This window comes from Rhamphochromis longiceps, linkage group LG7 (genome assembly GCF_057381845.1).
Source record: "Rhamphochromis longiceps isolate RC_006_pf linkage group LG7, R_longiceps_female_GT1.1, whole genome shotgun sequence".
NCBI classification, from domain to species: Eukaryota; Metazoa; Chordata; class Actinopteri; order Cichliformes; family Cichlidae; genus Rhamphochromis; species Rhamphochromis longiceps.
Window position 1 is genome coordinate 10,692,661 of NC_140563.1, and position 24,000 is coordinate 10,716,660.

Sequence of the window (24,000 nt, forward strand, 5' to 3'; positions counted from 1 at the left end):
TCCCATTGATCTTGTACAATTCTAGGCATTCCAGTATCCAGCTGTGGGGCATTGAGTCATAGGCCTTCTTGTAATCAATCCAGGCAGTGCACAGGTTGGTCAGTCTGGTCTTGCAGTCTCGGCTGATTGTTCTGTCTACCAGTAGCTGGTGTTTTGCGCCTCTGGTATTCTTGCCAATTCCTTTCTGTGTCCCGCTCATGTATTGACCCATGTGCCTGTTCATCTTAGCCGATATGATGCCTGACAGGAGCTTCCATGTAGTACTGAGGCAGGTTATTGGTCGGTAGTTGGAGGGGACCGGTCCCTTCTTGGGGTCCTTGGGGATCAGGACCGTCCGGCCTTCAGTTAGCCATTCCGGGTGTCTCTCGTTAACTAGCAGCTGGTTCATTTGTGCTGCCAGACGCTCGTGGAGTGCAGTCAGCTTCTTCAGCCAGTAGGCGTGAACCATGTCGGGCCCTGGTGCTGTCCAACTCTTCATACTGGAGACCCTTTCTTGGATATCTGCCACTGTGATGGTTACTGGACCCTGTTCAGGGAGGTCGCTGTGGTCTGCCCTCAGATCCTCTAGCCACTGAGCATTGCCGTTATGGGTTGCATCCTTCTCCCATATGCTCTTCCAGTATTGCTCCGTCTCCAGCCTTGGTGGTGCTGTTCTCTTATTGTTCCCTTGCCACTGAGAGTACACCTTTGCTGGTTCTGTGGAGAACAGCTGGTTTATTCTCCTGCCTTCTATCTCTCTGGTGTACCTCCTCAAGCGGCTGGCCAAGGCTGTGAGTCTTTGCTTGGCAGTTTCCAAGGCCTCAGGTATGGACAGCTTGCTGTATTTCTTAGGCACCTTATTTGTCGCACCTTTCTGCAACTCCGTTAGTTGGCTAACCTCCCTCCGTGCTACTTTGATCTTGCCCTCTAGCCTCCTTCTCCATGGAGGGTACTGCCCCTTGTCGCTGTTCAACTTGTAGCCAAGCATCTCACTGATCACTGTTGCCGTATTGTAGATCAGCTTGTTAGTGTCGGTAATCGTGGTTGTAGGTATTGCCCGTAGTGCTGCATTAACATCATCTAGCAGACCTTCTGAGGGAACTTCACGTAATCTTGGTAACCGGCTACGCGGGATCCAATCTCGGGTGGGGGCGATGATATCTCCCCCCTGACCTGGCGTCCTGACTCCTCCTTGCCGTAGCATTTGTGGTGTACCTCGTCAATCTCTAGCTGTGAGAGCAGTCCCTTCTTTCGAATGTTGGAACACTGAGCTACTAGTTGTTTCGCCGTCATTGTGGATGTTGGGTATCGAAGAATCCATAGGTCCCTCATCCTATTCATGTAGCCCCTTCCGCCGGGGTTACTTGCATAGTAGCATTCCAACAACGCCCTGTTTTCGTCTCTTGCCCACCGATGCCTTCTTGTTCCAGTAGCCCACTTTTCGTCAGGGTGCCCTGGTTCCTCAACACCTGACGCGGACCTTGTTGATCCGGGCGACGTCCGAGCCGGCATGCCTTCATATTTATCTGTCTCGCTCATGTCTGCGGTAGGCTTGCTTAGCATAGGGGGTCTAGCCTTAGGACCCTTACTGGATACAGACGCCCCAGGCAGGAATCGAACTTGCGATCCTCTGTTCCAAAGGCGTGTAGTCTAACCACTACGCTATCCATATATATATATATATATATGTATGTTAAAAAATAATGTGGTACACAAATACAAGTGGAAGGGTTTAGTTTTTGAGGAATGACTTAAAAGACACAAAAAGAAGGGTCCAGCGCTCTCCAGCTGCAAATACTGAGGGGTTGATTTTGATCGTTAAGCTAAGGAAAACACTTAAATTTCACCTAACTGAAGACATAATATTAATATGATTCTCCATTCACACATACATACATCTGATCCAACTTATCCCCTATCCAATTCATGGTCTTGGGAGTGTTGGAGCCTATCCCAGTTGACATAGGGCGAGAGGCAGGGTATTCTGGAAAGATCTCCAATCACAGGGGTTAAAATTAACACTTAACCTAAACCCATGCGTGTCTTTGGACTGTGGGAGAAAACTAGAGAATGCAGAGAGAACCCACGCAGAGAACATGCTAACTCCACACAGAAAGGCCACAGACTTAGGTGGAAGGCACACCAGCACATTGCCACTAATGTTATATTTAAAAAAAATAGCATTTCTAAAATAGACCTTTTTTTATTTACTGAGATTATTTTCTTAAGAAGTCTGTTTGTGGTTGCATCCTCAGTTGGGCTACATTGAGTGCAGCATTGAAGAGTGTTTACCTGCCATTTGTCTGGAAGGACAAAAGCAAGTGAAACTTCCTGGGAGATGCTGCTATGAATGTCAAGGTATCACAAAATAAAAACAGCTGCTGGCTTTTCACCTCTGGGTATTCGACACTGGAATGATGTGACAGATGGATGGGGTGTATTCTTTACAAAGATTAAACTTTGTTGTGCATATGTGTTGTAGACTCGGAGGTGTCGTGTTTGTACCAGGGGACAGTGTTTCACTCCAATGAACACTGGGAGGTGGATGAATGCACCAGCTGCACGTGTTTGTCTGGAGACGTACACTGTCGCAGTGAACGCTGCCCTCCCCTCACCTGTGCAAATGTGAGTGTTATTGAAAAACACACGCACAAATTTTTTTTAATGGCGTTTCATGATTATCTGAAATGTTCCCATGATGCTCACCCATCAATTTGCAGAGAATCAGTTATTATCTGACGTTTCTCATCTGTGTTCACACGCTGGCTATTTTCACAGAGCACATTTTGTCACTGCAGACTTTTTGTTTTTTAAATCATTTTAGGTTCATCATATTCTCACACAGCCAGTGTTAACACAGTCTGTTTGTGTGTTTTACTGCCAGGATGAGATGCCTGCAGTTATCCCAGGTTTGTGTTGTCCTCATTGCCTTCCTCGTCCAGCTACTTGCAGTGCCTTTGGCGATCCTCATTACCGGACCTTCGATGGCCGCATGCTGCACTTCCAGGGAACGTGCACATATGTCCTGACACAGGATTGTGAGAGTGGAGATTTCAGGTGAAATTCATCCCAAACAATATCTATAATAATTAATTGTATAAAAAGTAGTGCTGTCAATAGATTAAAAGAAATTAACAAATTAATCTCACAATTATCTATAATTAATCGCGATTAATCGCAATTACTTGATCCTGATAACTTGATTTTTTTCAACTTTATATTTAAGCTTCTAACTGACATTTATGCAATATAATAAAGTAAATGTAGAATAAACAAGAAATTCAAATTCAAATAGAATTTGAATAGTTTTCTTCAATCTTCTCCCGGATGCATTAATTGCGTTAAAAGTTTTAATCGCAATGGGGATTAATTCGCGTTAACTCGTTAATTTTCGGTGGCGCTAATATATATATATATATATATATATATATATATATATATATATATATATATATATATATATATATATATATATATATATATATATAGACATAGACAGAATCGTTTCGAGTATTTTGAGTCATTGTGTGCTCCAGATGTGTTCATCGAGTTAAAATTTATAAACGCGTTAAGCATGATGGTGGATTATTTTGCGTTAATTTTGACAGCACTAATGAAAAAGAGATTCTTTTTCTGTTCAAACAAACCAGAACAGTACTGGTTCTGTGTTGAGGTTGATGATATGGAGTACCTCCCCAAGAGGTGCAGTTGCCATCATTGCCTCACAGAAAAAATAGTCTTGGACATCCTAGCTGGCTGGAACTGGAGGTGTTTCAGAAAATAGATGCATTGTTATTGTATTTAAAGCACAAAATTTTGCTAAAAGGTAACAAGTAACAAAACAAGAAAGCACATTTTTGTTTTTACAGTGTTCATGCTACAAATGATGATCGTGGACATAAAGGAGTGTCCTGGACTAAAGAGGTTACTGTGTTTTTGGGTGATGTCACAGTGCAGCTACTGCAGGACTGGATTGTGAAGGTTTGTATGTAAATAGACCATAAAGGGTTTTACCCAGTGAATTTTATGCTTAGTGCATTCACTCATCCATCTCCTCTTTTATCCAGGTGAATGATGAGGCTGTAACTTTGCCATTTCTCAGGGAACCATACATCTATATCGAACGGCAAACCAACACAATTTTACTCAACACTAACATTGGTCTGAAGGTGCAGTACTCTTTGTTTTTCTGTCTCTTTACCTTCTCACAAATTTGGTCACTCCCAGTTTTGTAACAAACTGGTACATCCACTCGCCCACCTTAGGTGCTGTGGAGTCCTCGTTCACATGTAGAAATAAGTGTGCCAGGCTCCTATAAGGGCCACACCTGTGGTCTTTGTGGAAACTTCAACAACTACTACCAGGATGACCTCCGGATGCCAAATGGACGAATCACCCTATCTGAGTCTGAATTTGGAAACAGCTGGAGGGTAAAATCAATACACAGCAGTAATACAGAGACTCTATAAAATACATAGCTTATCACTAATTTTGACTGCATGCAAATGAAATAACTTTTTGTCATTTAAGGTCACAAATGGTACCCATTTCCGCTCCTCCTGTCGTCCTGGCGAGAATGTTGACCCTTGTAAGGATGCAGGCTACCAGGCCAAAAAGGGGGCCAACACTCGCTGTAAAATCCTGAAGTCTGCCATCTTTAAGCCCTGTCATCCCGTGGTGCCTCCTGAACAGTGGTACGGAGCTTGTGTTTACGACCTCTGTGCTTGCGGTGCCAATACTGATGACTGTCTTTGTGACACGTTGGAGGCCTACGCGAGCCAGTGCAGAGCAGCAGGAGTCATCGTGCAGTGGAGGAGCGCGTCTCTGTGTGGTGAGTAAATCACCAGAAAGTGGCAAATATACTCTAGGATGTATATTATCATTTCACATCGAGCGTGCATGCCGGCAACCAGCTGTCAGCTTCATAACCAACTTTAAACTGTCACGGGCCCAGCTTTTTAAATTTTGGGTCTTGTCTAGTTTTCAGTTGGTTTCAGTTTATGTTTTATATCCTGAGTTTCTGTGTATTCCTGTCTTCTTAATGTTCCCATGTGTGTCCTAACCTCATCCCTGTGTTTTGTCCTTGGTGTTTCCTTCTTTGTGTTTGTTTCCTTTTCTGTCTTTGTTTCAGGTCTGTGTTTCTGTTCTCATGTTCTGCTACTTCCTGTTTTATTTTGATAGTCTCTCATCTTGTTTGCTCTAATCTCCTCTTGGCTATTTTGACTAAAATGTGTTCTTTGTCACGTCCTCCCTTTTGCTGTGCGCTCTCTTGTCCGTGTGTTCTCCTAGAGTCCTATTTTTCGGTTTGGTTTGTGTAATTTCTGTAATTTGCCAGCAAGCAAAGCTGAGTTTTTGAGTTTATTTCTCTTCCTGTGTCCTGCCTCTGGGTCCACAGTCTGCTTGCCACACGGCGTTCCATGACATAAACTGCTTAATGTTATAAGGAAGTAATGCAATATGATTCATTCTGAATTAAAAATAAACAGCCATTGGCCTCACTGCTGTCAGCCACCCGGAAATTTCTGCTGAGGATCAGTAAAGGTCAAAATAAGACATATGCTTGAAGCTATAGTGCTCACAGTGTTTTCTTTGCTCCTGTCTTCCACAGCTGTGGGCTGCCCAGTGGAGAGGGGCTTTGTGTTTGATGAGTGCGGCCCCCCTTGTCCTGTAACCTGCTTTAATGTCGATGTACCTCTGGGAGTGATAGAAAGCCACTGTTTCAAGCCCTGTGTTCCAGGATGTCAGTGTCCTGCTGGTCTGGTCCTACACAACAACTACTGCATACCACAAGAGAAGTGTCCAAAGATCATTCATGGCAGCTCCTCAAATGCCACAGTTACTGAATAAGTGGACACTCACTTATAATTTCACACGCATGCACTGTCACTGCATCAGCCCCATGTTACTGTATACAATGGAAAGATTTCCAGATGAACCTCCATGACCTGTGGACTCCACATACTGTGTTTGTTGGTTTTTATAAATATTGTAACACTGAATATTTATACTACTTAAAGATTTGTCATTTAATTCCATACCTAGTTTGTTTCACACATTTACTTTAACAGTATTAGCAATTATTTAAAGTTGTTTATCATGCAGGTTACATTTTTAGCACTGTGCAATGTCTGACTGTTCATACAGGAAGCCATATAATCTCAGGTAATCTTTTCCTTCTCCATTTTATAAATAAAAGTTTCACTAATATTTCTGTTGTTTCTTTTTCTGTGTTCAGAGACAAACTTCATGTTGATATTTAATCACCCATTTGGCAACACTGTCCTTTCTGCACACATTGTATTTATTTGAGTAGAGTGTATTTTAGTGAGTACACATCAGGTCAGCTACACATATGAAAATGTGTGAAATAGCTTTACAATTCAACAAATATGGTAAGCAGTTTTCAATAATAAATCAGCTTATTTCAGGGTGATTCTCAATGATCAACTGCTTATAGACCTAACCACCTCATTATTATTACCTTTATTTGACCAAGAAATCCCACTGAGGTCTCTCTTTTTTTTTTAGGGAGAGCTGGCCAGACATGTTTACATTCACTTCTTTCTCTAAATTGTCCATGGTCCAGGGTGCTTTGTAAGAAAACACTGGTGTCCCTAGATATGTCATAACTTTAAGCAAATCAAAAAAAGAAACCAGCTCATATCCCTTTGTTTTCCTCTTAACAGTGATGTTTTTCTACAATAAGACAAAGAAACACAGCCACTTTACAACACTATAGTCTGTATATAAAAGTTGTATGTAGCCACCATGATATCATCTATTATTTTCTGGACTCTGGACAATTTGAAGTTTCAACAGGTGAAATGGTTAAGTGCTAAGCTATCAGATAACTAGTAAGCTTGTTAAACAAGATATATAAGGTATATGGGTTCATCACATGGAAGCAGATTCCTTTTAATTATTGATAATCATGCAAATAGTATAGCAGTATCATACAGATAAAATACTAGAATTCTACACAACAAAACTGGAGCATAAACTTCTGCAAACAGAGGTGAGACCCAGGCAACGCATACCTGTCAATCACAGCACCCACACCCCTACATTTAAGGCTTAATAAAACCCAAAATGGTTAGTTTTTTTTTTTTTAAGTTGATCCACCATACAGCTTTTGAAGAGAACAGAAGCCTAAATCACATACTAGGACTTTGTATGCCTTAAAAATAAAGTAAACTAGAAAAAATTGCATTTCCTGCGAAAATGCTGTGTGGATGCCTTACGCTGAAGATTTCTGCTGAAAAAAGCAGAAAAAGTTGAAAAAACAAAAAACATTGCCCTGAGCGAGATTCGAACCTGGCCTTTCTGATCTATAGGCGGCGTCTCACCTTACTGGACCAAACTGATTCTTACAAAGAAGAGGTGGAGAGACTGACAATTCTGGTGAAATTAGCAGAAGCTGCTTAGTATTGTGCTAATAAGAGGTGAAAAGGCTAAACATTTAGCAGAAAAGAGGTGAATCAGAAGAAGTTCTGCTGAAAAGAGGTAAAGAAGCAAAAAGATGAGTTGAAAAGAGGTGTAGAAGTGCTTGCTGAAGATGGCTGTATGTGTAATGACACACTGGAGAGTGTCAAGAAAGCAGAGCGCATGCAAGCAGGGAACATGTGTAGCAACTGTCACAGGTAGGATTCGAAACTCTGCCCCCGGGTCTCACGGCAGCTGCCCTACCCTCTGAGCCAAATGAGTTCTGGTCTCAAGCAAATATATGATGAGAGAGAAAATGTGCACTGTGGAGCAGAAGCTCAAATTAGCAGAAAAGAGGTGAAGAGGAAGAACTTTGTTGTGAAATGAGGTAAAGAAACTGAAATTTGTGCTTAAAACAAGTGAAAAAGCTGAACTCTGAAATCCTGCTAAAACAGTAGTAGAGGCTGATATTTTTCAGCTACTCACTGAGCCAAACTGGTTCTCACGTAACTGAAAAAAGGTGGAAAAGCTTAAAATTCTAATGAAAACAGCAGAAGAGGCTAAGTGCACTGTGGAGCAGGAGCTCTAATTAGCAGAAAAGAGGTGAAGAGGAATAATTTCTGCTGAAAAGAGGTAAAGAAGCAAAAAGCCGAGTTGAAAAGAAGTGTAGAAGCAGAAGTGCTTGCTGAAGATGGCTGTATGTGTAATGACACACTGGAGAGTGTCAAGAAAGCAGAGCGCATGCAAGCAGTGAACATGTGTAGCAGCTGTCACAGGTAGGATTCGAACCTCTGCCACCGGGTCTCACGACAGATGCCCTACCCTCTGAGCCAAATGAGTTCTGGTCACAAGCAAAGATATGATGAGAGGGAAAATGTGCACTGTGGAGCAGCAGCTCAAATTAGCAGAAAAGAGGTGAAGAGGAAGAACTTTGTTGTGAAATGAGGTAAAGAAACTGAAATTTGTGCTTAAAACAAGTGAAAAAGCTGAACTCTGAAATCCTGCTAAAACAGCAGAAGAGGCTGATATTTTTCAGCTACTCATTGAGCCAAACTGGTTCTCACGTAACTGAAAAAAGGTGGAAAAGCTTAAAATTCTAATGAAAACAGCAGAAGAGGCTGAGTGCACTGTGGAACAGAAGCTCAAATTAGCAGAAAAGAGGTGAAAACAGCAGAAGAGGGTGAGATTTGTGCTGATAAGAGGTGAAACTGCGGAACCAATCAGAGGTACTGCTTCTGTCTGCTTCATCAGGCTGTGTACTTGTATGTATTTCTGCCATAGACTGTTAACCAGAATCTGAGGTCCATATTAGAAAAGCTGCTAAAATCATTAAACTTTGCAGAATTGTAATAAATTATCAATATGAATTACCGGTCTGTGATAGTGTATAAATTTGTAGTTAAAAAAAAAACATGTGGGCCAAGGTGGAATCGAACCCACGACCTCTGGTCTGAAGAGCGGTGTCATTACCAATCGCGCCACCTCTAAGGGGGCGGGCGCTTTGAAAAAAAGGGTGATGAGGAGTCAGAATTAGATCGCGGTGAGACGCGAAAAACGCCGTTTTTTGGAGTTACAAAACGTCGTGTAACTCAAAAACTAGGTGTGATAGAAGCATAATTCTTGCACTGGGTGAATCAGCGGACTTTGGTGTACTTTGACTGCGATTTACATAGCTCTTTGTATCTCCGTCGCGGAGATATGACGAGAGAAGAAACGGCTTCATTTTCGGAATTTGAAAAATGAGAGGAGGACAGATTTCCACCCCTCAAACAAGTCTAACTCATCTCAGAACGGTAATAGGTGAGAAAATAATTCTTGAATTGTGAGTGTCAGGAGTGTCTGAAGATATACAGGGACAAGCCTCATGTCTTAACTTTGCTTCGTTAAGGAGATATGACGATTTGAAAATGCCTTCAGTTTCAGTATTTCAGCTCTGAGTTTCACAACCTCCCCATAGACTTTGAATGGGGAGTTTTTAGACCATGTGTCACTTCGAGGCAAATTGTGAAAAAAACGTAACTCTCACAATAATTATAGTGACACTGTCTTAAAGCCAGCAAAAATACCTACGTTTTGATGTATAATTTGTGGAAGTTGAGTGGAAATTGAGCGAGTAGCAAGGAGTTGTTCAGACATGAAGAGAAAATTCAGAACGGACGAGTGTGCAGTGGGAGTTAATTGCATAGCAACCATAGCAACACATGTATTTTCTGAAAAATCACAAAGTTGTAACTGAAAACTTAAAGAGTCATTACATGAAAACGGTAACAGATATGAAAAAGCTGAATCACACAGGAATAGCCCAATCATCTGAGAACGTTTTAAAGTTTGAATGGAGTTTCTAGGTGAAAGTATGAGGAAGTAGTTAAGTTTCAAAGACAAGCAAGTTTTAGCAGAATTGTAGAAGTTTCCCATTCATTTCAATGGGACAAATTAAAGGAAAAAAGTGTAATATTTTAAAAAGTATAATAGTAATAAGTACCAAAAGATATAGCAGTCGAAAGCAGAAATAGCAGAACAGTTTAGAGTTTGAATGGTAAAAATCGGCTGAAAACTGAGGGAGTAGTTAAGCGGCAAAGAAACGGAGCAACTAGAATAATAAAGGATAAAGAATAAAGAGAAACAGGATCTCAATAGTGTGGATGCCTACGGCATCCACCCAATAAATCATTTGACACCACAGACTTTAAAATAAAGACAACACAACACTAAAAGGCATGGAGCCACTGACTTTCACTACGTGTTAAATGTTACAGAGCACTACACTCAGGTGTAAAGCATCACGTGGTCATGTATCACCTTTCACTCTCTGACAGATACACTGTCACTTTTTGTTGCTGGTAAGCTGATCCAGCTGTTTCCCAGAGGACTGCCGTAACCATAGTAATATGCTGCATAATTTATCAACCTGAAAACATGGAGCAGGTAGGATACTTTGCTGTGGCTGTGTGAGAAATGCATTTGTTTTCCTTTTGTATGTACAAGGTTGAATTGAATGAACTGAAAATAAATGTAATTACAACCATGTGCTTTGCTTCAGGATTACATTGCTGGTCTTTACCAGTCTCTAGGTATGTCTGTTGGCGCAGAGTTTACCCCTGAGGATGTGAGTCTCCTTTACAGCAAAGTGTTTCATTTTTCTTCCAACATCACTGAAGCACATACAGCTATGAGGAAGGTACCAGCTCACACATAATTAGACACAAACACAAACAAACAAATAGTAACAGAATACTACAATGGGGCTGTTTGTGCTTCAGATTGCAGGAGGAGACAGTAGCTGGACCTGTATTGGTGAAAATGTTTTGGATGTTCTCTTAGAAATGGAAAGGGAAAGGGAAAAGAAGGAAATGGTACAATTTTTCTTCTTTAATATGATAATATCGTAGCTTAACTCCATAATCAAAATATTATTACTACTGCTCTTATAAATACTCTTATCTTCAGCTATACTGGGACCTCCTGCTACTAAATACTGGAAATCCCAATGCTTTTCATCACACGATGGATTCCCTGCTCCAGAATACAGACTTTAATACTTTCGAAAAGGCATACACCTCAGATTTAGGATCCCTACAGCAGGTTGGTACAGGTATGTACTTGCAGAACTGTACACTTTCTCCTGCATTAATGCAGTTCATTATTTGCCCTCTTTTGCTTTCCGCAGATCGGAAGATGGGGAGGGGGGAAAGAGTTCTCTGGGAAAAAGACATGTGTGAAAAGGCTCAAAAAAGCAGCCAGGCAGTACTGGGCTAGGTGAGCATCTTTTATTGAGGGTGAGAAGTTACTCAGTTTATAGCAAAATGTGTTATTTTAATATTAAATTTGTACATGTATTGATTTTTATTGTGTGTATGTATGAACCACATAGTACACCGTTGTTAGACTTACAGCCACATCACCCAGATTACTGTGTTGCATGTGTGAAAAGCCAAAGATTAAAGAACCTAAAAGGAGCAAAATTCGTAACTGCTTTTTCTTTAATACCCTAGTCCTTGTGGCAAATCTGTGCATTATTCAATAATATTAAATTGTGGTTTGCATGTAGCACATCAAATCGCTAAAGCAAGTAGAAAACAACTCGGTGACTGCAGCTTAACTGGGTGTACTGATGTGAGCAACAATTGTATTGCCAGTTAACACAGCTTTTTACTAAGGAGGATGTTTTATCTTTCAGAGGTTATTCAATATTACTTAACCTGAGTATTAAGGAGCAACTGAGCATTTCAGAGATATACAGTTTTCTAATATTACAAACCACCCCTTTACAGTGAAGTGCTTACTTGCAATAGCTATGTTGTTAATGTGTCTGCTTCTACTAAGATTGGCATCACAGGGTGTGTGGAGCATACTGCCCTCTACATGGCAGAACCAAAGTCAAAGGATTACAGGCCAGGCGTGGGGCCATGTCTCCTTGTCAGACGTCCTCCTCTTGGTGGATGTCAAGTATGATGTGGTCACTCAATTGCTGTATACAGAAATGCTTCAGGAGCACCATAGTAAGGAAATGTTCCTCTACACTGTCACCTAAGTACACCTTAATCACAATGAAGGAGTCTGCTTTGGATGCTTCATGTTTCTGTCATTACTTCTTTGTTGATCCACAGCTAAGAGCGTCTGGGAGATGATGCCGACATGGCAACAGCATCAGGAAGTAGAACAGTTGGAGGATCGTGCAGATGAAGCTTTGGCATCTGTTGATATGCTCAGCTTAGCTGAGCTGCCAGGAGCTTTCAGGATGTACAAGTAACACACATAGATCATGTTTTTGCTACTTTGCTTGAGTGTTTGAACTTGGCTACACTGCCACTGGTCGGGGATATAAGGAGTCAGTGTGTTATCCAAAAACTAAAAAAGGATGTGCATAAACAACTTTGTTAAATAGCACACGTAACGGCAAAGAAAATGGTTTATCAAAACAGATGGGTTAATTTGTAGATCCATCAATTTTCCTGACTGCTTATATAACTAAAGGGTTGAAAAGGGATAGATCCCATCTCAGGTGGCATAGGCCAACAGGCAGGATACACTTTGGACAAGTTCAGCACAGGGAGAACAAAAAGCAACAGACGATTCACACTCACATTCATACGTACTGGCACTTTAGGGTCTACTATTAAGATGGCATTCATATATTTGTATTATGTCTGTATTATGGATGGAAAGCATTTAGTTTGATTCATGTTAAGCCAAAGCACCATGGTAAAGCTTATTTCCCTTCAGGGCCTGTATGAGTGCATCTTTTAGAAGTTGTCCTGAGCAGTCCTGGTCTGCCGTTTCTCTTCTGAATGAGTTGCACAAATTTTGTCAACAAGAACATGATGCACTTACAGTCCTGCATGAGAGGTAAATTATTTCAAGTAGTTTCATACATTTGACTTAAGAGAGTTTTTTGGGGGGAAATACCACCATGAAACCCTGAGAGGGAAAGGGTTGATTCATCAATCTTTTATCTTCCAGGCTCCATGGGGAGAGCCTGAAACTGTTGTGTCTGTACGTCAGGTTGGCAACTATTAGAGCTCAGAGAGAGAAACTTTCCTATACAGCTCTTCTGGCTGCTCACCAGTCCTGGGAGACATGGTGAGCCAAAACAACACTCAGAGTATACAACAGTTTGTATTCACAATCATCAAGTTTTCATATCCTTTGTGTACTGTCTGTCCATTCAGGCCACATGTTAACGGTCCACGTAGAGCAGAGCAGGCCTCCTTGTGGCTACATGGAAAAGCACAAGAGAAAGAGTATGACTTTGAGACAATAGAGCAGGTATTACAAATCAGACTGTGGACAGCAAACTCCTGTTATAATATTGCTCTCAGATTATATACATGATCTTTTTTAGTGGGTTAACATTACTTTTATAAGTAATAGAGCTACATTTTTGGTCCACTTATAGCAGTCAGTGCTGCAGCTGCTGGTGCTGACTCAAGAGGAGGAGAGGAAGCAACTTATCACATTAATACATGGAATCTCCATAAAGGATGTGCAGGCACCAGCATTCACAGTGCCTCCAAAATATGGTAATAAATAGTTTTATTTTTCCCAGCAGAATTTATTTAGAATTTACTTCTTTTTGATTTCCATCATTTCTCCACTTCATTATCTTCTTTCCTGTTTCCTCGACAGACAATCATCATCAAGTTCCTTTGAGGAATGGCTGTATTAAAAGGCTGCATCAAATTCATGCTTGGTTGCAGGCACACAGTGGTACTCAGAGCCCTCTACAGCAAACTAACCCTGAACCACAACCGATGGCCCAGCTCAAAGTGCAGGCCTACAGAGAATGGTCCCAACTTCTCCTGGAAGACTGTGCCCTGCTTCTTCTAACCCATCTAACAGAACTTCAGGAAGTCCAAGCTTCTGCTTTACTGCAAGCGATGATGGATGGGGTGAGTCGAGGCAATCACAACATACAAGTCAAAGCAAGAAAACCTACAAAAGGCTGTAATGTTAATAGTGGTGCATCTTGTCTCTTTGTTTAGAATGCACAGCTTCTCCAGGCTTTGCAGGATAAATATAAATCTGAATTTCAAGCTCAGTGCTTTAGCAACCTGCTCCACCTCCTGATCTCAGATGCTCCCCTTAGTTCAGGCTCTATGTTAAATCCTTATCCAAACTTTACTGAAACCAGCAGCAGCAAGCAAATCATAGTTCAGTCCTCTTACACTGGACAGGCAGAAGTCCAAAACATGAGTGGGGGATCAGCTGAAGCTGAGACGGTTGATTCAAGCAAAAGCAGCAACGGTGTAGTGAATGAAGTCCAAAATGCGGATGGGACTTACAAACACGATTTCTGTTCAGGTATTAAAAACATTTAATAACTAATTATCCTAATAAAATAACATTTTCCTAAAACTGTGGGAATAATATGCTTTGAACTCCAACAGGTTGTGGAGCAGTCATGGAGGACCTGCCCTACTTGGAGATCCTGTGTGTGTCAGATGCTCGTGAGGGTCTTGCTGCAGATGGAGGAGCCAAAGAGGAAGCAGAGGGCAGTGAATTAAAGAGCCCCCAGAGCTGTGAGAAACAGGGCTCTTTAATCACCCTCGCCTGGAGCAAACCACCAGAGGATGACATAGACAGCGCAGCAGAGCCTGCAGATGGGTGTACAGGACAGATTCAGGATGGTGCAAGAAGTCTGAAGACGCAAGCACGGCCTACACAATGTGATGTGTCAGATCAAGAGAGAGGTGGAGAAGAGCTGAAACCTACTGGGTTGAAGTCTGGTACTCCAGATCACTGTGACACACAGTCTGCAAACCAGCAGTGCAGCACAGTAGAAGAGGTACTTCATAAGAGTGTAGCAGAACGTAATTCACTGTGACTGTCACTGAACTCATGTGTTCACTTTCTGAATTCTTATTAGCTGGCCTTCAGTAACAGACAAACAGCCGATCAACCAAATGAAGGAGAAGCTGTATTTGAATGTGGCTTACAAACACATGCTTTGGTGGCAGAGAGCAAGGAAGCCGCACAGCCACACCCTATGGCTGATTCCTCTGAAGCTAACCCACATGCAGACGACTTCTGCTATGGGACATGCAAGGACATAACTAATGCTGACAGGGTTGTGACTGAGGTGGAAACAGAGTCCAAGCAGTGGGACATGACAGACCCTGAACTTGATTGCTATAAGGAGCAGAAATACTGTCCAGAAGAAACAGTAAGAGTACTCTTGACATATTCTGGTTAGATCGGTTCTCATTTAAAACATACAACCAGCTATTTTCCCACCATGTTCCAGGTAGACTATAGCCTGTCAGAGTGTAAGGCAAAGAAGGAAGCTTCTCTGATGGAGAGAGAACGAGTGAGCGAACCGGTGTCTGCAATGGAGAGAGAGAGGACAATGCGCAACCTAGTGGACATGCAAAGAAAAGTTGAACAAAGGCAACAGAGAGACAGAGAGAGGCAACTGCTCAGGGTGAGACAAGGTGTAGAGAGGGACACTGCATGCTCATGACTCAGAAATGAAAGCAGAATTGATGTTACATTGTTAGCATGTCTTTCAGGTTCAGGAGCGCCTGTCAATCATCCAGAACAGAAAGGCAGAGGAAGACCTGCTTGGCCTGAAACACACAGACAGGATAAAGCACCTTACTCAAGATCTACCACTGGTAACTACATATTGAGGAACTGTATACTTAAAAAAACCCTCAAAAACAATGAATTAGCATGCTATCTTATCATCATATTGTCTACTTTTTAGGAAGATAAGAACAAGCAGAAGACTGTTGTGAAAGAGCGTCTGGAGCAACTCAGAAGAGAGCGCTCTTATGTCATGCAGTCTAAAAGAGATAGGTAAATGACACCCTCTTGAATCTGCCAGTCAACACCAAATTAATATTGACCGCATTTATTTCAACACTATTTTTTAATCCTTTAGAAATACCACAGGGTTTAAAGAACTCCTGGGTCCAGTTGCCCTCCAGAGCAGAGACACGGAGGATGCAGAAGACTGAGTCACAACACAGTCACAAAAATACCAACAAATGTACGCTTTTCTTATTTTGAATATATTGAGGCACCAATTGTCTAATGTGTTTAGGTTTAATGGTGCAGATTTTCTATCAGCAGTATTTCCTTTTGTTCGGGGTTGTAACAAAACTTATACAGAATGCTCAGAAACCAGTACAGGTTGTACATATGAAAACAGAACAGCTCAATGAACTTGCAGTCATTTATTGTACAGTTTAATCATAATCTCGACAACCATAAGCATCAACAATAATGTAATTTACCAATGACCCTTGTGTACAGACTATCCCGTGGGCTAAATTAAATACACAATGAGTCACAGAGGTGCGTGATAACAGTCTACAGTGGCTCCATTAACTTCTCTTCATCTGAACATAACATTTATTACCATTATGTAAGAAAAAAAGTTGTGGCTAAAGAAAGACACTGCTGTTGACTCTGAATGCACCTGTGGAGTAGGACTGTATTTATTTACAGGTATATGGGGGTGGGACTCTTATAACATGTTGAGGGACAAAGGTTTGGCTAACAAGAATAGGGAGATATGTATAACATAGAGGGTTTGGTGCAGGCTCAGTGGTTTTCCTGCAAGCCAGGAGAACTTCTCAGTCCTGGTGAGAATAAAACTGTCCATGTGGGGAAGATTCTCAGCAAATAAACATTTTTTCTCCTTCCCTAACTTTATATAATATCCACTCGCACTGCAGTCCAATATAAAGCAGGAATACCTACCACCCTAATAAGCCGGAACATTCCACAGCAGCTCCCACACACTGAGCCACTGCATAACACACATACAAGTAGTATACAAGTTTGACCTCCACTCAAATGAACACAAAACTTCAAGTTCAGAGGTCTCAAACACACTAACCCCCCGCTTCAGACATGCAATTGTTTCCATTAATCAACTGAACTTGTCGGCTTCATGTCTGAACATTGATCGTCTCTCTTCAATAATGGCAAGACTGTGAATGTGCATGTGTCTTGAATCAGTAACGACTATAATTTGAAGAGTTGTATATGATGCTTTTTTCCTGATCCAGAAGAGAAATGTTTGTCCCTGGGTGGATGTGTTAGGGGAAGGGTACAGCTCTCCAAGGAGCACCATGCAGTACAAATACAGAACCTGCCCCTTTTTACACTATTGGAGAGAACTAAACATTCGAAAATTTACTTGTCTTCAATTAAAGAACCTTAACTAAAGTGCTATACATCTGCACAGCATAATTTTCTCACTTTAAAGATTAATGAATGTTATCTCTGTCTGAATGTCTGAAAAGGGGCTTATCATTCACACCTACATAGACAAAAACAGCTTACATATGAGAAAAAAACAAAACAAAAAACAAATGTGCCTGGCAGGCAGGTAACTTTAGTCAGGCCTTTAATATGTGTGTGTGGCAACTAGGAACTGAACAGAACCAGCAAATCCCATTTTCAAAATATGACACGTATAATCAGGTTAGCGCTGATGGGAGCAGGGCACTTTAATAGTGGTGACACACTGAAATCGAAACACCTGTGGTGCCAGATGTTTATGTAATGTCTGGACCCTAGTTTTACACGGGCAAGCTCTTTAGCAAACGGCAGCATGCGCTTGTGTGTAAAAGATTTTAAACTATATTTTTTACAAGACAGTCAACAAAAATTGAATTTTATACATTACCTTTCATTATAGGAAAGACGAGTCTAAACATTTAGGATGAAAACAAAGGGATCTAAATCATGTTAATTCAATAAACCTCTGAAAATGGGGCCACCTTCCTGCTGCTGGCTTTGAAGAGCACTACTGTTCATAAACATAAAATGATCATAACACATCCAGGATCACTGTCTTATGGGCACCATGGAGCTGAACGAAGGGGGGGGAATTTTGTGTGAGACTAAAAAACAAAAAACAAAAAAGAAATTATATATATATATATTCTCTTTTTCATGTGAGTCTTGAGAGGAGGAAAATGTATGAGTCGCAAATCTTGAATGGTGTTAGCAATGGGACTTTTGTGTTTTTATGCTTCTATGTGTGTGCAAGTCTGTAGGTCTTTCTATTGGTGTGCGCACTGCACTCCTGGGCCATGATGACCGCCTTCCTCATCAGAACTATCATTGTAGGCCTCTCTCCTGGCTCCGCTTCCTGAACCTTGACTTCTGTCAAAATCTGTTAGGTCAACTTCCTCGGCATCTGCTGCAATAACGGGAGTCTCCGCACGGGCAGGCAGCAAGCACTCGAGTTCCTGAAAGAAGACAAACATCCATCACGACATTGTATTCACTCTAACATTTTGCGAGTTGTGATTTTTGTTTTCTCTATTGCAACTCACATTCAGCTTTTCAGGGTTAATCCAATTGTTTTCAGGGAACTGGACCTCAAACTTAATGTAAAGATCTCCCTTCTCAAATGGATTTCTGTACTGAGGCATCCCCTCTCCTTTCACCACTCGAATGCAGCCTGCCACAAACACACAAAGGAGAAACGGCACACAGATTCAACAACAATTGTACACTAGAGTGCGAGGTCTATGTGCTCTCCAACAGAGTCTAAATATAAGATGGATCTAGCCACAGTGATATCATCCACTGACATCATCTCTCGCACTGAGCATTATCACAGTTGCTGTGTTAGTGAGGTATTGATCCGACAGTGAAACCAGGGGACACAGTAAACCCTAGGGACTTGTCAACCACAAGGTAGGCTTGCCCTAAACCATACTGTGATTTATGGTCCTTTCAAATCTGATAGGTAGGGGTGCAACGATACACAAAATTCACGGTTCGGTTCGATACTTTGGTGTCACGGTTCGATATTTTTTCGATACAAAAAAATGTTCATGCTTTTTTAATTTGTCATTTATTAAAATTATAAATATATATTTGAACTCAAACGTACAGTTTTTTAATTTAATGTTGCTGAAACAACAAAGGGATAAAATAATAAATCTGATCGAGAAATCACTCATCTTTGGAAAAGAGAGTTTATTACAGAGAAATGGCTCTTTCCAAAATAAAAGCTATACTATACGCTTCTTCTGGGCTATATTCTCAGCAGCATATTAAACATATCAGGTCCCCATAAGGAGAATCACGTGCTAACGGCTGTCTAAATGACTCGGGTAAAGTTTGTAGCATGTGTGCTTGTTGTTTTTGTCTGCTTCCACTTGTCTTTGCACTATGGTGATGTCGGCGTAAATGTGCAGTCATATTCATTTTGTTCCCACTAGTGCTGTCAGCGTTAATCTGAAATGACGTTAACGCCACAACACGGCAAATCTCCGTTAATGAGCAAACTGCGCTAACGCAGTAGTTCCCACCCATGTAATTGAGCATTGCGTGGCACATCCGACATACTGTTTTACTTTTGTCCATGACGCGCTTGCCTTCAGGGTCATACTTCACATGAAGACCAAAATAGTTCCAAAGGCCAGATCTGAATGAGGGTGGGGGAGGTTCAATTTGCCATGTTGTAACGAGCTTAGCTTCTGTCTTGCTAGCTTGCGCTGCACTCAGTGGATCTGCGCTCGACAGTGCAGCCTAGGCGGAGTAGTCGAACGCAGATCCACTGAGCTGTCAACACAGACAGCATCGTCAGAAGAAAAGTTGATAAAATAAATTAAAAATTTTGCATTGTTCGATACATATGCGTACCAAACGGAAAGCACTGTATCGAACAGTTCAATATCGATACGAGTATCGTTGCACCCCTACTGATAGGGTCTAATATTTTCACATTTAAAATTTTTTAAAAATAATGAATGGTTAAAAGTAAGATTTGAAACTAGAGACACCAAAAGAAAACCCAAAACAAAACAACTTTATCACAAATTTCATAGCTCAACTTCGCTAATTGGTTGATTTCCTAATATAAACAGGCTTCTTTTTGGGAACAAGTGACGTCGCCCCCTGCTGCCCATTAGACAAAATTAGTTATACTATACATCAGCATTTCGACTTTTCTGACATGGAAGCTACATCTATCTTTTATATACAGCCTGTGGTTTCCATATTTATTCTGAACCTGGAATTTATAATATAATATAATATAAACTATGGTGCAAGTTGTCAAAATTGTCATGCAAACGATATTTTAAGACTTAGATTATACATGTGTCTGTGCTTATCATACATGCTAATGCCACAGTTTTAACTCAAATGCAGTTTTATAGTTACATGTTTATTTAGAAAACTAGTGTTAGATTTTACATTGTTAAGTTTGAAATGTCCCAAAAAAGTATATGTATTCTCAACAACTTGAAACAATGACAGCTTTTTCACAAGACAGTTAATTATATAGCACAACCTTGAGAAATTACCAGAAAATTCTACAACACCAAGGTGACTTGTTAAAACAATCTAATTTTGTTTTCAATTTGGTTCACATTAGATGTTTATATTCTCTCTTTTATGCTGTCCTAAAAATAAATGCTGGCACCAACACTTGCAGTAAAACATAAGTATTCATCCAATAAATTTCCTTCTGTCCAACCAAAAAAGAAAGAATGTCATAACAGAAAAAATAAATTAAAGTAAAGGGAAGATGTTTACCTGGCTCAATGACCTTTCCAGGTGGGTATTTAACAAGCAACTGACGTCCGTCGAGGTGTGTGACTGTGAACTGGAAGCCGCACAGAGCCTCAACCAGGCCGATACGATGAACCATGTGAAGATCGCTGCCATCACGGCGGAAATCCTATTTGAGATATAAAACCCATATTTGTTGCTTAGGTTCATTACATCAAATCGCTTGGATAAATGTAGACTTTATTCATTATCCAAGTTATTCTATTATTAAAAACAGTTTTGTAATCAATAGGAGCTGTCTGTTTTGGGGTACCTCATGTTCTTTCTCTTGCAGCACCAGAACTATATCTCCTGGTTCCATGCCTGGTGCTTGGTCAGCTTCTCCAGTGAATGTGATCTTCTGTCCATGTCTCATGCCTTTGTCCACGTGAACTTCAAGAACCTTAGTCTCCTTACAGACTTTATGACCCTCACACTTTCTGCAGCGGTCCTTTTCATTTATCACTTCACCTGGACAACAACCACACACACAGAATAGAAGACCTCAGAGAGCTGTTTTGCTGCGGTTTGTACATTAACTTTGTTTTTAATGTCAGTTTGCAGGTGTGTGGGGATACATTACCCTCCCCATTGCAATCTGTGCAGACTGACTGCATCTGCTGAACCATTCCTGGGGCCAGCTGTCTAATCATGATTCTCATGCCCCGTCCTCTGCATGCTACACACTTCTGCACAGCTCCTGCCTTACCACCCTGACTAAAAGCCAACAGTAAAGTATCAGCATTATTATCTATTTAGAGCAACTGCAAATCATTCATCAGACAGCCTTAAAACTACAAATCAATATAATTTTAACAAAAAGGAAACTCACCCATTACAGGCACTACACAGCACATTCTTACTGAGCTGCAGTTTTGTGGTTTTACCATTGTACAAGTCTTCAAGAGAAACCCTGTAACAACACGATTTGTAAGTACACATACTGCATTACATATGCACCATCCACTGAAGCATCCATCAAACAACAACACTTACTTCAGCGGGTGTACCATATCATCTCCTCTCCTCCTGCCTCCATTGCGTCCTCTTCCTTGTCCCCCCATGAACCCAAACAGTCCTCCACCAAAAATGTGAGAGAAGATATCCTCCATGCCAGGTCCTCCTCCTCCTCCCTCCCGTAAGCCTTGCTCTCCATAGCGGTCATAAAGCTCCTTTTTTTCTGGGTTTGTCAATACCTCATATGCAAAACTTATCTCTTTAAACTGGAAAATGAACAAAGCACAATCAGACAGGTTGAACTGGTGCATGAAGAAAATAAATTCAGTGCACCTCAACAACAGTTCCCTTTTACAAAGCACAAAGGACTTAAAAGAGGCTTTAAGATTTGAGTCATAGAGAAATAAATATATTTTTAAAAAGCATTCTTCTCTAGTGGAAAGCCTGTGTCACATTTTGTACTCTAATCTGTGCCTAGGAGTAATCCTCAAAGCACTGGGCTATGTGATCATTATAAATGGAGGCGACATCATTTCTGCATGCCCAATTGTTGATCAACTGAGCATCCTTTGGTGCTGTTGCTAACACTACTGTTTTGGTGCATCATACCTTGTCTCCAGCTTCAGGGTTCTTGTCAGGGTGGTACTCTTTGGCCAATTTGCGGTAGGCCTGTAATAAACCAAAAAAAATAAAAAATATCAGCGTGAAGAAAGCTGGGTCACAGACCTAAGCTCATGTGCCTGTAGCAAGACGCTTCAATTAGCTTGCTGTCTAAAACAACAGGATATAGTCAAGATCATGGTTGCATGTAACATGTCAGAAACTCAACAACACTGCTTCCAAATAGTCAGCTTTTGACTTGCCAGCGTTATTTTGAATCCCGATAGACGGAAATACAAGGTCTTTATTACGAGACAAAAATAAGATGAATACACAAGCTGTATAAGTTGTGTTATGTCGGGTTTTGCAGAGGACGCAGCAGTTGTCAAATATGAGCCATTAGCATCTGCTTGATGTTTGAATGGATTTTAAAGGGAATAACGCCTGGACGTTGGCTAATGTAGCTGCACGAATGGTGGCATGAACGTTAGCTTGTGACCATCACACACGTTGTTTATAGCGTTGCCTAACATCAATACTGATAAGCATGATCAAGTATTACACTGGGGTTGGCAGTTTATTAAGCTAAGTGTCTCGTTTAGCGAGTGTTGTTTCGTTACTGAGTTGGTGGGGACTATTTGCTGGAATTTAGCATTAGTAGCCGGCAAGCTATCACACTCGTGTTTACCAGTGTTATCTCTGTTTTCAAAGAGACTAACTTCATCCTTATCACGTATTTAGAAACACTTATAAGCAATCATTTAATGCCAATGTGTCGCTTAAATTATGTTTAAAAGTCCGGTGATGTATCCCGCTGTTATCCAGCTCATTTTACTGGCTAAGCTAGCTAAACATCCATTAGCTTGTTTGTAGGCCACATTTGCTCTGGTGACCTCTCTTCCTCTTTTTTCAATTTTGTTTGAACTCCAAGACATTCATTTCACTGTAGCATTTACGTACCTTTTTAAGTTCATTTTCAGACGCAGACGGCGAAACTCCGAGGATGTCGTACAATTTAGTATCCACAACGCCCGACATGACGCTAACCGGCAACTACAGAGAGACCTTCTCCGGAGGAGGTTCAGCTGTGCGACGATACGCGGATCTACCGGCTGGGACTGTCCGGACTTTTGCCAGAAGCAGCACAGACAAACACCCCATGACAAAAAGATGCTGAAACATGGCACATACTTATTATTCCAAAACAAATACATTTTCGTTTAATTTGTATGATATACGTGTAATTAATGACCGATTTTGTGTGTGTTTACAAAAAAAACCCCAAAACATTAGGGACTGTGTTAATCTGTTACAAAACATTGTTTAAAGCATGAAAGTCACACTTTCCACATTGGTAATCTGGTTAAAAATATGTCCCAGAAGATACATTTTCCGGACTTATTATATGTTATGGTTATTTTCTTTTAGAACTTTGAGTGTACCATAATACCACCACGCTCAACAGCTCTAAGCCTTGCAGTCTTTATTTAAGCTGAGCCTATCCTTAATAGCTGTTAGGCTGACACAACATAAATGTAATTTTAACAAGATCACTGATCAAATATCAGTCAGTGTGAAGATTTTCCATCCTTTCATGCATTTTCTTCTGCTTTTACTAGACTTAAATCTTAATAACTACAAGTGGCTCTAAGCCTGATAACGTTTTCTTCTTCTTCTTTTAAAAAAGAAGCCAGTAAACAAACAACGAAAGTCCAGACTATATATACAAGAAACCACGAGCAAAAAGAACTTATGGAGCATACTGCACAAAGGAACCGAAAACATGAGCTTTGGCACAGGAATGACTACCTGCACAACACAAGAAGGAAACCATAACACATGCTGACCAAGTACTCTTGCATTTGACACAATGCAGACTATCCCTCTCCTTTCTTCTGTATATTTATCTCATTCTATATGCACACATAAACCAGTCCATGCAATGGTATGATAAATATAAAAGAAACTGAGTTACTAGACAGATTGGTGTGCAGCATATTTCCTCAACCGTGG

General features: G+C 40.9%; 3 protein-coding genes across 11 annotated transcripts in view; 2 read left to right on the forward strand and 1 right to left on the reverse strand.

The window, feature by feature from the left end:
• kcp (kielin cysteine rich BMP regulator) overlaps positions 1–6,186 on the forward strand; it is a 39,317-nt gene extending 33,131 nt beyond the window's left edge. For all 9 annotated transcript variants that reach the window (XM_085412092.1, XM_085412093.1, XM_085412088.1 and 6 more), the window contains 8 exons: positions 2,235–2,337; positions 2,462–2,604; positions 2,864–3,036; positions 3,849–3,960; positions 4,047–4,148; positions 4,245–4,409; positions 4,510–4,810; positions 5,588–6,186. In XM_085412092.1, coding sequence (XP_085268218.1) covers positions 2,235–2,337; positions 2,462–2,604; positions 2,864–3,036; positions 3,849–3,960; positions 4,047–4,148; positions 4,245–4,409; positions 4,510–4,810; positions 5,588–5,826 — 1,338 coding nt within the window. In that variant the 3' untranslated portion in view covers positions 5,827–6,186. The remainder of the gene's footprint in view (positions 1–2,234; positions 2,338–2,461; positions 2,605–2,863; positions 3,037–3,848; positions 3,961–4,046; positions 4,149–4,244; positions 4,410–4,509; positions 4,811–5,587) is intronic.
• A 7,451-nt stretch (positions 6,187–13,637) lies between these two features.
• Positions 13,638–15,960, forward strand: LOC146664802 (uncharacterized). The gene is made up of 8 exons (XM_085411875.1): positions 13,638–13,790; positions 13,884–14,202; positions 14,289–14,686; positions 14,768–15,064; positions 15,146–15,322; positions 15,411–15,515; positions 15,608–15,699; positions 15,785–15,960. The coding sequence occupies exons 1-8, from the start codon at positions 13,653–13,655 to the stop codon at positions 15,858–15,860; spliced, it is 1,602 nt and encodes a 533-aa protein (XP_085268001.1). The 5' UTR covers positions 13,638–13,652; the 3' UTR covers positions 15,861–15,960.
• A 104-nt stretch (positions 15,961–16,064) lies between these two features.
• Positions 16,065–23,100, reverse strand: dnaja2b (DnaJ heat shock protein family (Hsp40) member A2b). Its single transcript, XM_085412098.1, has 9 exons — positions 22,948–23,100; positions 21,997–22,056; positions 21,427–21,653; positions 21,263–21,343; positions 21,014–21,147; positions 20,705–20,901; positions 20,416–20,560; positions 18,198–18,325; positions 16,065–18,110 (listed from the first exon to the last, which is right to left on the reverse strand). The coding sequence occupies exons 1-9, from the start codon at positions 23,023–23,025 to the stop codon at positions 17,922–17,924; spliced, it is 1,239 nt and encodes a 412-aa protein (XP_085268224.1). The 5' UTR covers positions 23,026–23,100; the 3' UTR covers positions 16,065–17,921.
• Positions 23,101–24,000: the final 900 nt, after the last annotated feature.